The sequence below is a fragment of the Mesocricetus auratus genome, unplaced genomic scaffold (assembly GCF_017639785.1).
Source record: "Mesocricetus auratus isolate SY011 unplaced genomic scaffold, BCM_Maur_2.0 Super-Scaffold_15014, whole genome shotgun sequence".
Lineage (NCBI taxonomy): Eukaryota > Metazoa > Chordata > Mammalia > Rodentia > Cricetidae > Mesocricetus > Mesocricetus auratus.
Genome location: NW_024429186.1, coordinates 36,094,266 through 36,106,375, shown reverse-complemented (window position 1 = coordinate 36,106,375; position 12,110 = coordinate 36,094,266). Strand labels below are relative to the sequence as shown.

General features: G+C 41.2%; 1 protein-coding gene across 2 annotated transcripts in view; it reads left to right on the top strand.

The window, feature by feature from the left end:
• Susd6 (sushi domain containing 6) overlaps positions 1-12,110 on the top strand; it is an 85,487-nt gene that overhangs the window by 25,828 nt on the left and 47,549 nt on the right. The window contains exons 1-2 of one of the 2 annotated variants that reach the window (XM_040742821.1): positions 10,714-10,734; positions 11,003-11,224. In XM_040742821.1, the coding sequence (XP_040598755.1) occupies positions 11,104-11,224 (121 nt within the window). In that variant the 5' untranslated portion in view covers positions 10,714-10,734; positions 11,003-11,103. Of the gene's footprint in view, positions 1-10,713; positions 10,735-11,002; positions 11,225-12,110 lie in introns of those variants that run through there. The other variant, XM_005072725.4, reaches the window with a different exon arrangement.

Genomic DNA, 12,110 nt, shown 5'->3' with positions numbered 1-12,110 from the left:
TTTTATTAAATGAAGAAGCAACAGAAATGGTGACTAGGAGTTAGCATATTATAAAGTAATATTTCTCAAATGTTAATGTGCAGATGATTATCTGGAGAATCTTAGGGAATGCGGGCTCTGATTGAGTAGATTTGGGATGAAGGCTAAGAAATTAATGTTTCTGAAAAGTTGTCAGGTGATGCCAGTGCGGTTCTTGGGTGAACCTTAGCTAGACTAACAAAGCTTTGTCCTCCTTTTGCCTTTTTTCCCATCAAGATTGACCTGAGGAAGGCAGTCTGGTACAGACTGTCAAGTTTTAAATTCAGGACTAGCCAGTACCCACAAGCCTTCCTTGGTTCCCTAATCTGAGCTCTTGACTTTTTTACACTTTCTTTGCTTGAATTTGACTTTTACCTTCATGGAGTATGTGAATCTTTCCTCCTTTTCTGTGATTTATTGTAAACAGATAAGACTGAACCTAGATCTTAAATAAAATTTTAGAGGCAGAGGAACTCTAGCAGAAAATTGAGTACAGAAAATTGTGCATCATGCCTGGAATTACACTCAGGGCTGAGCTGAAGAAGGAGACCAGATGTCTTCATTCCTAAGGTCTGCTCTGCTCTTCCTCTCCCTTGTTTTCAAAAAGTAATTTACTGCAGGGCAGTAATGGTACACTCCTTTAATCCCAGTCCTCAGAAGGCAGAAGCAGGCGGATGTCTGTGAGTTTGAGGTCAGCCTAGTCTACAGAGCAAGTTCCAGGACAGCCAGGGCTGTTACACAGAGAAACACTGCCTCAAAAAACAAAAAACAAAACAAAAAATTATTTGTTTGTATGGGTCTTTTGTCTGTGTGTATGTCTGTGTGTTACAAGTATACCTGATACCCACAGAGACCTGAAGGAGCTGGATCCTCTGGGACTGGAGTTACAAATGGTTGTGAGCTGACATGTGGGTGCTGGGAATTGGACTTGGGTTTTATGGAAGAGCAGCTAGTGCTGTTAACCACTGAGCCACCTTCCCAGCTCTGAAGCTCAGAGAGAGAGAGAGAGAGAGAGAGAGAGAGAGAGAGAGAGAGGGAGGGAGGGAGGGAGGGAGGGAGGGAGGGAGGGAGGGAGGGAGGGAGGGAGGGAGGGAGGGAGGGAGAGAGGGAGGGAGGTGAGAGAGGGGAGAGGAGAGAGCTATAGTCCTGAGTTAGAAAGAGAGGATAAAAATGTATATTTAGGAACTTGAAGTAGGATACAAGACTTTTCTGTGTTGACCAGGTTTCATACTAGCTAGGTGTCACCGTATGTCTTCTGGTATATGTGCAGCTCAGCTCAGCATTTATGCACTTGGTTGTAGTTCTTAGCTGCAGAGTATTGACCTTTATCAATTAATTTTTTGTTTTGTGTATAGTAAAGTGTTTAGCATTAGTACTGACCTTAATCATTAGATATCAGTTGTGTCACTAATCTTTAGATACCCTTTCCCAAGTTGTGACAGCCAGAATTACCTCCAGACATTGATATGAGAAAGCAAACCAACATTTTTGGGAAAGTAAATTACCAGCTTTATGCCTTCTTTAGGATGTAAACCTTGGGCTGGGTTATGAAGAACAAGTCACCAAAGCAGAGTATGCAATAACATTGTGCTGCCTTGGGCTAGATTGCATAATTAAGAGCTTAATATTCATATTCTGACTTGAGTTATTTGTTTCTGCTCAAGGAACATACTTGAAAATTTTTTTCATCTTAATTTGTAGAGGTCCATGAAACATATTAATACTCAGTGTTAATACTTGAAGAAGACATTGTTGTGACATGCTAGTAGATCTCAATCCTTAATGTGTATTTTTAAGTTGATTTTATTTTGTGATGGAATGAGGACCTCCTGACTCATTTCTAGTGTGTTAATATATTCCATTGTTCTGTAAGGTGACACAGGGTTGCAGATTGGGATGTTAGAGGACATAAATAATTTGTTTTGGTAAGATCCTAAAAGAGGACTTCATTTCACTTCTTGGAGGATACTGTAGTTATAAATGTTTTTCAGAACTATTGATTCCTTGTGCTAAATAGTAAGCACCAATGAAAATATTTTAACATGTAATTATTACTAATAGGGTAATACTCTGGTGACATCTGAGTAGGAAAGAGGAAAATAATAGAAACTATGATCACATTTATGTATCTGGAAGATGCTGGGGAGATCACTGTGTTGTCTGTTTTTCTCACTAATAAATCCTGCCAAAGAGTTAGAAATCTCAGGGCAGGTGTGGTGCGTCAGAGAAGCTTTTTGTTGTCGTTGTTGATGACGATGAACACTAAAAAGTGGGTTCCTCTCTAACAGAGAACGCCAAAAGCCCCTTGCTAGATTTGCCAGCTGTAGCTGCTAGTTCAGAGACTCTTCCTCGTGGGCTCTCTCTGAGTTATTTGGACACCATCATTCCTCTGAGGTCAGCTTTCTGAGAGGTGATATGTAAGTAGAACCCCGAGTCTCTTGACCTTGTCTTCTTCCATTGAGCACATTTTTTTAAAATTTTGTTTTGAACTGAAGATTCCTTCTCAGTGATTTTTTTTTCTCCTTTCTTGCTCTTTACCCCATTTAATTTTAGTGAAATAGAGGAAGGATGGTTTAAGTTTGGAGTTTTTGGTGAGCTTTAAAGTTTATTTTTAAGTAGGCAGTCTTCCAGACAGACTGGGAATGTGTAGCAGAAGGCCTGAGAAACAGGAAGTGACACAGACCTGTTTATATCATCCCACTTGAGGGCCTTTGGAAAGCCATCCACATAGATGGTAAAAAGTAAACACAACTGCAGCAGCCTTTTCCTTTGGGTTCGCTATTTTTGACATGGAGGAGGTGTTTCCTGCACAGCTATAACTACTCTGAACACTAAAATCTGGCTCCTAAATTTCCTTTCCAGTGACATATATAGATAGGTCTTTATTTCTTCTTACCAGACAGGAGCATTCTGTGATTTTAGACAGACAAACTGGGTTGCACCCCTCTTCATCCTTTTTGTGACTTAGTCTTTTTTGTTTTGTTTTTGTTTGCTTGCTTGTCTTGTTTTGATTCCCTGCATGCAAAAGATTGTCCTGAAGTGTGATCACCATTGTGTACTTGAATATGGGGCACAACTCACTCCCCCACCACACACATCAAAGGTCTTTGTTCTCAACCTCTTTGTTTTCTCTTAGCACTATAAAATGCTTTTTTCTCTGGAGTCCCTAGTAACAATTTCAGTGCTATAGATAAACATATACTTCTCAAGAATATGGAGAATTCCATGAGAGTAAGATACTACATTTGGTCTCTGTGATTACCAAAACCTTGCATAGAAGACAGCTAGTAAATATTTGCTGAATTGAATTATAGTCAGCCCCTGAAAACATAGAGCCCTAAGAGTTCAGATTGAACAAATCACCTTCTTGAACTTTATTTGCAAAGTGGGTATTGGAGCCTGTTCCTCTCAGCTCTGCTGTGAATCATGAAGAGTGTGATGACATAAAAATTCTGTCTCTGAGGCTTAGAAACCAGTTGCTGCTGTTTTTGCCAAGCATGTTTTGCTGCTAGTCAAAACTTGAAGATTGATGTGCTCCTTCTCTCCTGTTTTTATGCATTGATTGCCTGTGGTAAATGCAGCTTGTGAGAGAAACCTGTTTCTATATGGCTTCAAGGAGGGGAGATACTTTGGTTGTCTCAAGATAGAATTGACTGAGGATGCAGAGAAAGAAGAATCTGAGTTCAAAGATAAAATTGAGCTTGACCTTTTATTTGGAAAACAAAAGAGCAGGGCACTTTTTTCATCAGGCAAATAGATATTTAATTCTTCGTGGAGCAGTAGTGCTTAGTTAAGAGCCTTTAAAAATATTCTGGAATTTGGAAAGAGCCTTGTTTAAGGTTGAGGAAGGTTCTCTTTAACTCTTTGACTTTTTTGTTTTGTTTATTTTTTTAAATCAGAATTGACCTTGTGCCTAGAGCCAGATTTCAGGGTGTGTCTAAACCACATTCAAAGGCTGCCTTTTGGGAGTACGGTGGGTATCAGACATAGCCTGATAGAAGAAGGGTCCTCACCATTATGAACTGAAGTCTGCAGTTGCAGTACATCTATGGCTTGTGTTTATTTTTTTTCCGCCTTACATAGCCCAATAAGATCAGTATCGTCCAGTTTGCAGATGGGAATCGAAAATTACTTTCCTTAGACCACCCAATTAATACAGTCCAAGTAGACCAGAGACTCTGGCCTGGTCTTCTATACTGTTCGTGAGAGGTACTTAGCTGAACAGTTTTTCTTTCATTAAAAGCACAGGAAGTTTTTGTCATAGGTCAGGCTCTCAGACCATGGTAAAGTTCTGCCCTAAAGGAAAAAAAAGTGGCTTCCTGACTACAGATTAGAAATGTGTGAGGCTGAGCTTGTTCTCTGTTTTCTTGTCAGTCAGTTTTGCTTTGTTCTCCTCCTCTGCTCTTTTCTCTTGCACTTTTCTCCTGCAATGCTACAGTGCTCTTTGTGTGTAGAGGCTGGGGTGGTTGGCTTTTGGTTTGGGGTTTTGTTGTTTTTTTTCTCTCTCTCTCTCTCTCTCTCTCACTCTTTGTTAGCTGTTTGTTATTTTTGGAAAGCACTTTGGGAACACCATGTACTAGATTGTGGGTACAAATGTGCTGGTGGATTGATTAAACTCTAAATGGAAAAGTAGACTCTCCTGAGTTTGCTGCAGTGGGAAATAATGCTGGAGTTTGGTCCTGGAAGATGAAGAGGGAAGGGCTACTAGAATAGGTTTAACATTTCTTCCTTTTAATTAGAACTTTTGTTGATTTACTTTTTCAGAAGAAGTATTATTGGATATCTTCTAGAAGACTTTGAATTCCTTAGACTTAAAAGAGCCTTGGGAACTATCCAGGTCCATCTCTAAGCCCTGGGAAGCTTGGGTGACTTGCTTGAGGTCAGAACCACTTGCCTAATGTTGAAGCTGAATCTAGCTGTCTCCTGTGTCAGGTCCCTGCTGTAGTCAAACTTCTGCTAGGTCCTAGAAAAGAGGTGTTAGAGACTGAAAGAGAAGACTGAAGGATGATACCGTAGTTTGTCTGTTGGTATTCCTGCTTGCCTGGATCTTGGGAGAGTATGATGCCCAGAGTATATCAACAGCATTTCTTCTGGAGCAGCACAGGATTGTAAGGAATATCAAAGCAATTCAAGAAAATCTCTGGCATGTTCCAGTAACTTTTAGGTGGTTTAAGAGGAAAGCTGGGGGTAATTTTTATAATTAGGAGCAAATTAAATTTCAACAAAAATTTGTTAGCTAGGAATGGTGGAGCACAGCTATAATCCCAGCAATTTGGAGGTTGATGCAGTAGGATTACAAATTCAAGGCCAGTCTGAGTTACCTTGCCCCCCCCCACACACACACATTGCTGCCCTGCCCTGCCCTACCCTGCCTTGAAGTGGATAAGGTAATGTTCTGCCAAATGTTCCTGAAACCCCAGTAGAAGAAATTGTGGACGTTGAAGCACTGAAGTGTTTGTTGGCTCAGGAGAAATAGAAGTTAGTGACTGAGAAGATCCATAGGAGGAAGAAATAGAAGGCACCTTAGAAAACTCCTATTGTTTGTAGGGTATGGTAGGAGGTCCTGATGTTTTGAAGGTAAATTGGAGTGAAAGGGGGAACATTATGCAATCCCCTCTAAGAAGGGGAGATGTAAGGAAGGGGAGTCACTTTTAGATTCTCTTCTGAGAGAGGACTTTAGACTTATCATTACATTCTGAAATGTAGCCAGCTGCTTACATTCTGTTCATATGTCAGGAAATGGTCTTTGTCCCTTCTCATGTAGCAGGGAGAGGGTTGGTCAAAAGAAAACACTGTCTTGTTCTAGACTCTCTTATACGTCCTCCATTCCTTTTTATATTAGTCTGAGACAAGAAAAACTTTCAAATTTGTTCTCTCTTCCTAGTTCCCTTTCCTGAGTAATGGATAAATGATTTATGGTTTATCAAATAATTTGTCCTAAAATTATATGTGAACTGAAGCTGACTAGCCTTCAGGTACTTGAGAGTCAAAGCTATTGAGTCAGACCCTTTTGACTCCAGAGAGGAGAGCTCAATGTGACATACTCCCCCACCCACCCCCACACACATACCTTCTGCAAAACTGTGGCATTCTCCACAGGGTTCTCCAAGGCATTTGGGCAAATGGGCAAAGATGATGTGTGCCTGGCTGCCTGGAGAATAGGGTACGTGCTGTTTCATGGCTGTGCCACCTATGCTGTTTTCTCAGGCATTGAGCTAGTTTTGACTCAAGGACACCTTTAACCTTTAGCAGGCTGTGTCAATAACCCTGAAGCAAGTAAGCCATATGAACTTTGGGCTCAAGTTGCAGGTTCTGGCTAGGACTACACAAAGCTCCAGGTCTAGTTTACAAGATTTTCATTTCCTCCCCTCCTCTCTCTTTCTTTCTTTCCTTTCTTTCTCTTCCCTCCCTCCCTCCCTCCCTCCCTCCCTCCTCTCTCTCTCTCTCTCTCTCTCTCTCTCTCTCTCTCTCTCTCTCTTTCTTTCTTTCTTTCTTTCTTTCTGAATGGCTGAGCTTCAACAGAGCCTAGTGAGATAGTCAAAGCAAACAATATTCCTCTTCCACTTTACAAAAGAGGAAAAATAGACAAATGAGTTAAGTGACTGCCCCAAAGTTAGACTCATAGCTTAGTGGCAGGAATGAATACTCATCACATCCAACAGCATGCAGTCCCCTAGGCTTTATTGTTGTTAGTTCACAAATGTGAAGGGCTAGCACCTTGTTCTTGTGGGGCTCACTGTCTATAGCTCATTGGGCCTCTTCCTACTGCCCACTTTGGGGACAGCAGCTGTGTTCCCAAGGAAGGAAACCAGAATAATGAATATAGGGTTTCCCTATCTTCTCCTGCCCCATGTTTTGGAGGGGAAAACCTGTTTTACATGAAGATAAATATAAAATCAATAGGGAAGAATTCTGTAGCTGAGATGAGACCTGAGACTCAATCTTATAAATGGAAATAGAAGCCAGAAAACTTTGCTTGCCTGGTGGCCGAAGACTTACAAACAGGCTTAAGTCATTCACCTCTGCTCACCTGTAACTTCAGTTGTTACATTCCTGTGAGGATGGTGAGTGCTAGCTTTGAAAACAATCATATTATATGCTTTGTTTTTTGTTTTTTAAATAAAGGATCGAGGGAAGGAGATGTTCAGGGGACACAATTCGATTCCTAGCAGCCACATCAGGTAGTTTACAACTATCTAAAACTCTTAATTACAAGGGATCTGAAGTTTTGGGCCTCCATGGGACCAGTGTGCACCTGCATATACTTCCTACAGGCATACAAGTATACATAAATAAAAATAATAGATCTTTTTAAAAGTAGAGGATGTAACTAGGTGACATCATGCAAGCCTGTAATTCCAAATTCTAGTTCTCAGTGGGCCAAGGCAGGAAGGTAAAATCAAAGACATCATGAGCTACACAGAGAAGCCCTGTCTCAAATAAATAATTACAAAACATATTCTTTTGGGCAGTAATATACCAAAAGAATCTTTGGTCTTTCCCTCTTTTTGAACGGTTTAAGCCCTGATATTTCTCTAGGGCTAATGATATGTGGTGGCTAGTTTTATTCAACCCAATACAAATTAGAGGTGTTTGGGAAGAGGGAACCTTAAGAAAATGCCCTCACCAGATTGGTTTGTGGGCAACCTGTGGTGCTTTTTCTTGATTAATAATTGATGTAGGATGACCAGCTCACTTAGGTGGTGTCACCCCTAAGTCCAAGGTCAACACCAATCTGGGCTACAAAGACTGTATTTTAAAAACCTAAAATAAATTAGTAAATTAAAAAATAGTAAGTGTGCATTAAATTTTTTCATACATTAATTTTAGAAGCCATACAAGGATTGGAATGCCCTGTTTTTAAGCAACAATACTATTGAGTGTACTATAACTAATTTAACCAGCCTCCTTCTTAACTTTCAGGTTGCTCCATCTTTTCTCTTTCTAAACAATGCTCTGAGTACCCTACAGTTGTATGTGTTTTCTACACGTGTGACTTCTAAGGGCAGATCTAGAATTAGAATTATTAGGTCAGAGAATATGTGCTGTTTTGGACCTACATTATTAAGTTGTCTTACAAAGGCATTATGTATAAAATATAAAATGTTAAGATTATCTTCTATCAATAGGGCAGTGGTGATGCATGCCTTTAATACCAGCACTTGGGAGAAAGAGGCAAGTGGATCTCTGTGAGTTCAAGGCCAGCTTGGTCTTCAAATCAAGTTTCAGGACAGCCAGGGCTATACAGAGATACCCTGTTGAAAAAAAGAAAGAGAAAAACAAAAACGTATCTTCTGTCCCCATTAATTCTTAAAAATCCCTTCCAGAGTGATCTTAAAAATAAAATTGATCTTGTGAGGCTAGAGATAAGGCTTAGTGATTAAGAGTGTACATCCTACCCATACTTCTTTCAGAGATCGGGAGGCAGCTCATAAGTGTGTATAACTCCAGCTCCAGAGGATTTAACACTACCTTCTGACTTCCTTGAACCTCTACACGCAACATGCACATGCTTATACTCATATACACATGTATAATTTAAAAATAGTAAAATTACAAGAGAATTTGCTCTTGTAACTTGCCAACTTAATATCCTTGTCAGCATTACCTGCTTTTCAGAGTAGAATGTTTAGCCTTCCTCTGAACCTCTGCCGGGAGTACTCTGACTCACCTGTATATGGTAACTCTGCCCCCCCCCCCCCCATCATTTAGGACGCAGCTGAGCATTAGCTCCTCTGAGTAGTATTGTTTGGCTCTCTGCACTCATGTACAAAACACCTAAGGCACAACCTCACATATATCTACTCACCACTTAAATATGTGCTGTGCACGTGCTGTGATGTGGCACATGCAGATGGCATTTTTGATGGTTCCCAGTTGTTGCTTTGAAGAGATGACTAAAGAATGCCTCGTAGGGTTATCTAGTGTGCATACACTGAAATGGTAGCACCACAGAGCTGGTTGTTAAGTTGTTATTAGCCAGCTAGGGCTCTGGGCATATCCTTTAACATCTTTAACCTCTTTGACTTTAAACACCCCCCCCCCCCCCCCTTTTTGCATCTGCAAGAAAAGCAGCTTAAAGATCCCTGCTCAGGTCTTATTGGTGACTGTAACAGCAATGACAATTGAGGGCTTAAATAGGTCTGGGCACTTTGCCTGAGTCTAAACCTTACATCATTGCTATTTCACAGAGGAAACTAGGGCTAAGAGCCACAAGGAACAAATATTTGAATATAGCTGGGCATTCTGACTCCCATTTACAGCCATATAAATGTGAACACACTCCATGTCCATACTGACTTCTCCATGAATCACTCTGTCTATAGCTTTAAAGGCTCAAGTTAGAGTGTGAATAAAAACTAAGGACCAAAGATGCTGTTGTCACAGTTACTAGGGAAAAGAGGTGAAGACCAGTGACTCACTCTATTCTTGATTCTGGCTAATGTTTACTGAAGAATCATAACTGATCTCTTTTACACTGAGAGAACTTATGTTACTGCTTGCATAAGTATTCTCTGGAAGGAGGCATGTATTTGAGTTAAGGCTTCAGACATATATTAAAGTTGAGTCTAGTTAATATCTTTGGCCAAGTCTCAGGGAGTCCTTTATTAGGGTTGTAGATGACATACCCTCTAACCTGTGTCTATAATGCTTTATGTTAAGTGTATATAGAATTTTTTTAAAGAAAAGAACTGAATAGCCAGGTGGTAGTGGCGCTCAACCTTAATCTCAGCGCTCAAGAGGCAGAGGCAGGAGGATCTCTGAGTTCCAGTCCAGTCTGATATACAGAATGAGTTCAAGGACAGCCAGGCCTACAAAGAGAAACCCTGTCTTGAAAGAAAAAAAATTAACTGAAGTAGGCTCATTTTATAACCCAACATCTTCTCTAAAGGCACTTAGAAAATAATCCTTAAGTTCTTGACTACAGATTAGTTTTGTTTGTTTGTTTGTTTGAGACTGTCTCACTGTGTAGTCCTGATTGATTTGGAACTCCCTGTATAGACTAGGTTGGTCTTGAACTCACAAAGATCTCCTTGCCTCTTCCTCCAGAAAGCTAGGATTAAAGGTGTGTGCTTGATTTCTTTCTTTTTTTTTATTTTCTATTTATTTATTTATTTATTTTGGTTTTATGAGACAGGGTTTCTCTGTATTGTTTTGGAGGCTGTCGGTCCAGCCCGGCCTCGAACTCACAGAGATCCACCTGTCTCTGCCTCCCAAGTGCTGGATTAAAGGTGTGTGCCACCACCGCCCGGCTTTCTTTCTTTTTTTAGATAATACTTTCTGACCTTCAGAAGTCAGTGTGAACCAGAATGAGTGGTGGGACCAATTAGCAACTAAAGCTTGTCTTCCCATCACCATCATTGTCAAGGATAGTCAATAGAATGTCACCCCTCTGGTGACAGGTGTGTGGGTTGATCCTTGAATAGTTTTGAGATTCATGGCTCCTGAGTGTCTGACAGGTCAGGCTTCTGTGGACTTGGCTCCTGCTGCTGCGCTGCATTCCTTCTCTAGGCGGTGAAGTTATTCCTTTAAGACATGTGCTCACTGTTTTTCCTTTGGTGAGCTGAAGTCTCTTTGAGGCCAAGTGACATAGGCGTAGCAGCTCCGTGTCAACAGCTGCTTTCTGCTGGAGCCCATAAGTCAGTGGTGCTGGCAGAGCAGGAAGAAGTCTCTGAAAGCAACACTGGCCTGGCTAGCCATGCAGGTGACATACAGGTGAGCTGGAACTGTCCCTTGACCCTTTTTGAAAGGGTCTGGCTCCTGAACCAGATTTTGACAACAGCTGGCAGCAAGCTTTGGCAGCTCCCCCAGGACACGCTGAAACCGACTTCTGTGCTTGTCTCTTCTCTTGGCAGTAAGGATTCAGTTGCTAGAATTCTTTCATCTTAGTGTGGGATTGTGGCTTCCTTTCAGAGTGCCTGCTTCTCATCAACTTACGACTGAAATTTTTACTTACGTCTTTTTGTCTGTTTGTTTGTTATAGGTGAAGCTACTCCTGGCTGGCTTTAGGATTCTTACTTCTGGATTTTAAAGTCTTCTTTTTAAAAGATAAATAAATAAATAAAGACATCGGACGGATAAAAGATGTGCCATGGCAGGATAGCACCAAAGAGCAACTCAGCGTTTATTGTGCCCTCTGTGGGGCATGGAGTGTTTCTTCAACTGGTGTTCCTTAGCACCCTGCTTGGCGATGGATTAGCCTCTGGTAAGTCCAGATCTGCCTTCTGGGGCTGGGGGGGGGCAACTCTACACCAGTGTTTCGCCTGGAGCCTGGGGTAGGGGACTTGCAGTTTGCGAAGAGGTGTTTTTGTTTGTTTGTTTGTTTTCCCCAGTCTGGTGTGGGAGCCAGTCCTTTGAAGCCCAATGAGCTAATAGAAAGAGGTGGGAAACCTTCTGGTGATTATCACCCTTTCTTTCAGCTGTTGGCTTCTTCAGGGAGGGGGGGCGGGAGGCGTGTAGGATCCAGGGCATATGGATACAGGGAAGGGAATAGACTGGGGCTAGACTGCCCGTTCAGAGCCCATTCCTACAACTACCTATTATTATCCTGAGCAAGTGGCTCTGTTACTGTGAATTTCTAGCTTCCTCAGCTGCAGAGTGGGTTAATAACAGTACTACTTCACTGAGGATTGTAAAGGTATTAATATTGCATAGTAAACACTTAAGGATGCTCACTCTTTGTTTTTTTCTATGCCTCTACTCAGATCAGGTATATTGAGATTCTGTATCTTAGTGAAAATAGGGCCTGGTAACTGACCACTAACGCTGAATTTTGGACAAAGCCACTCAACTGTCCCATAGCTCAGTTTCTTCGTGTGCTAAATAAAGGAGTTGACCTTATGACCTTGAAGGTCTGGTGTGCACGAAGACACGTCACTCATATTCATAAAGTAAATAATTTTTTTAAAGGGCCTTAGATGGCAGTTTTCTTGGACTTGTTCCCTGGAGAGGGATCACAAGCTAATCTGGAATGGGACTGTAGTCAGATTTTTCTTTGGGCCGCCAGTTCACAAATAATGTCCCGGAGACTTTTATTAATTATGAAATCTCAGTCTTAGCTTAGGCTTGTCTCTTATAACTTAAATTAACCC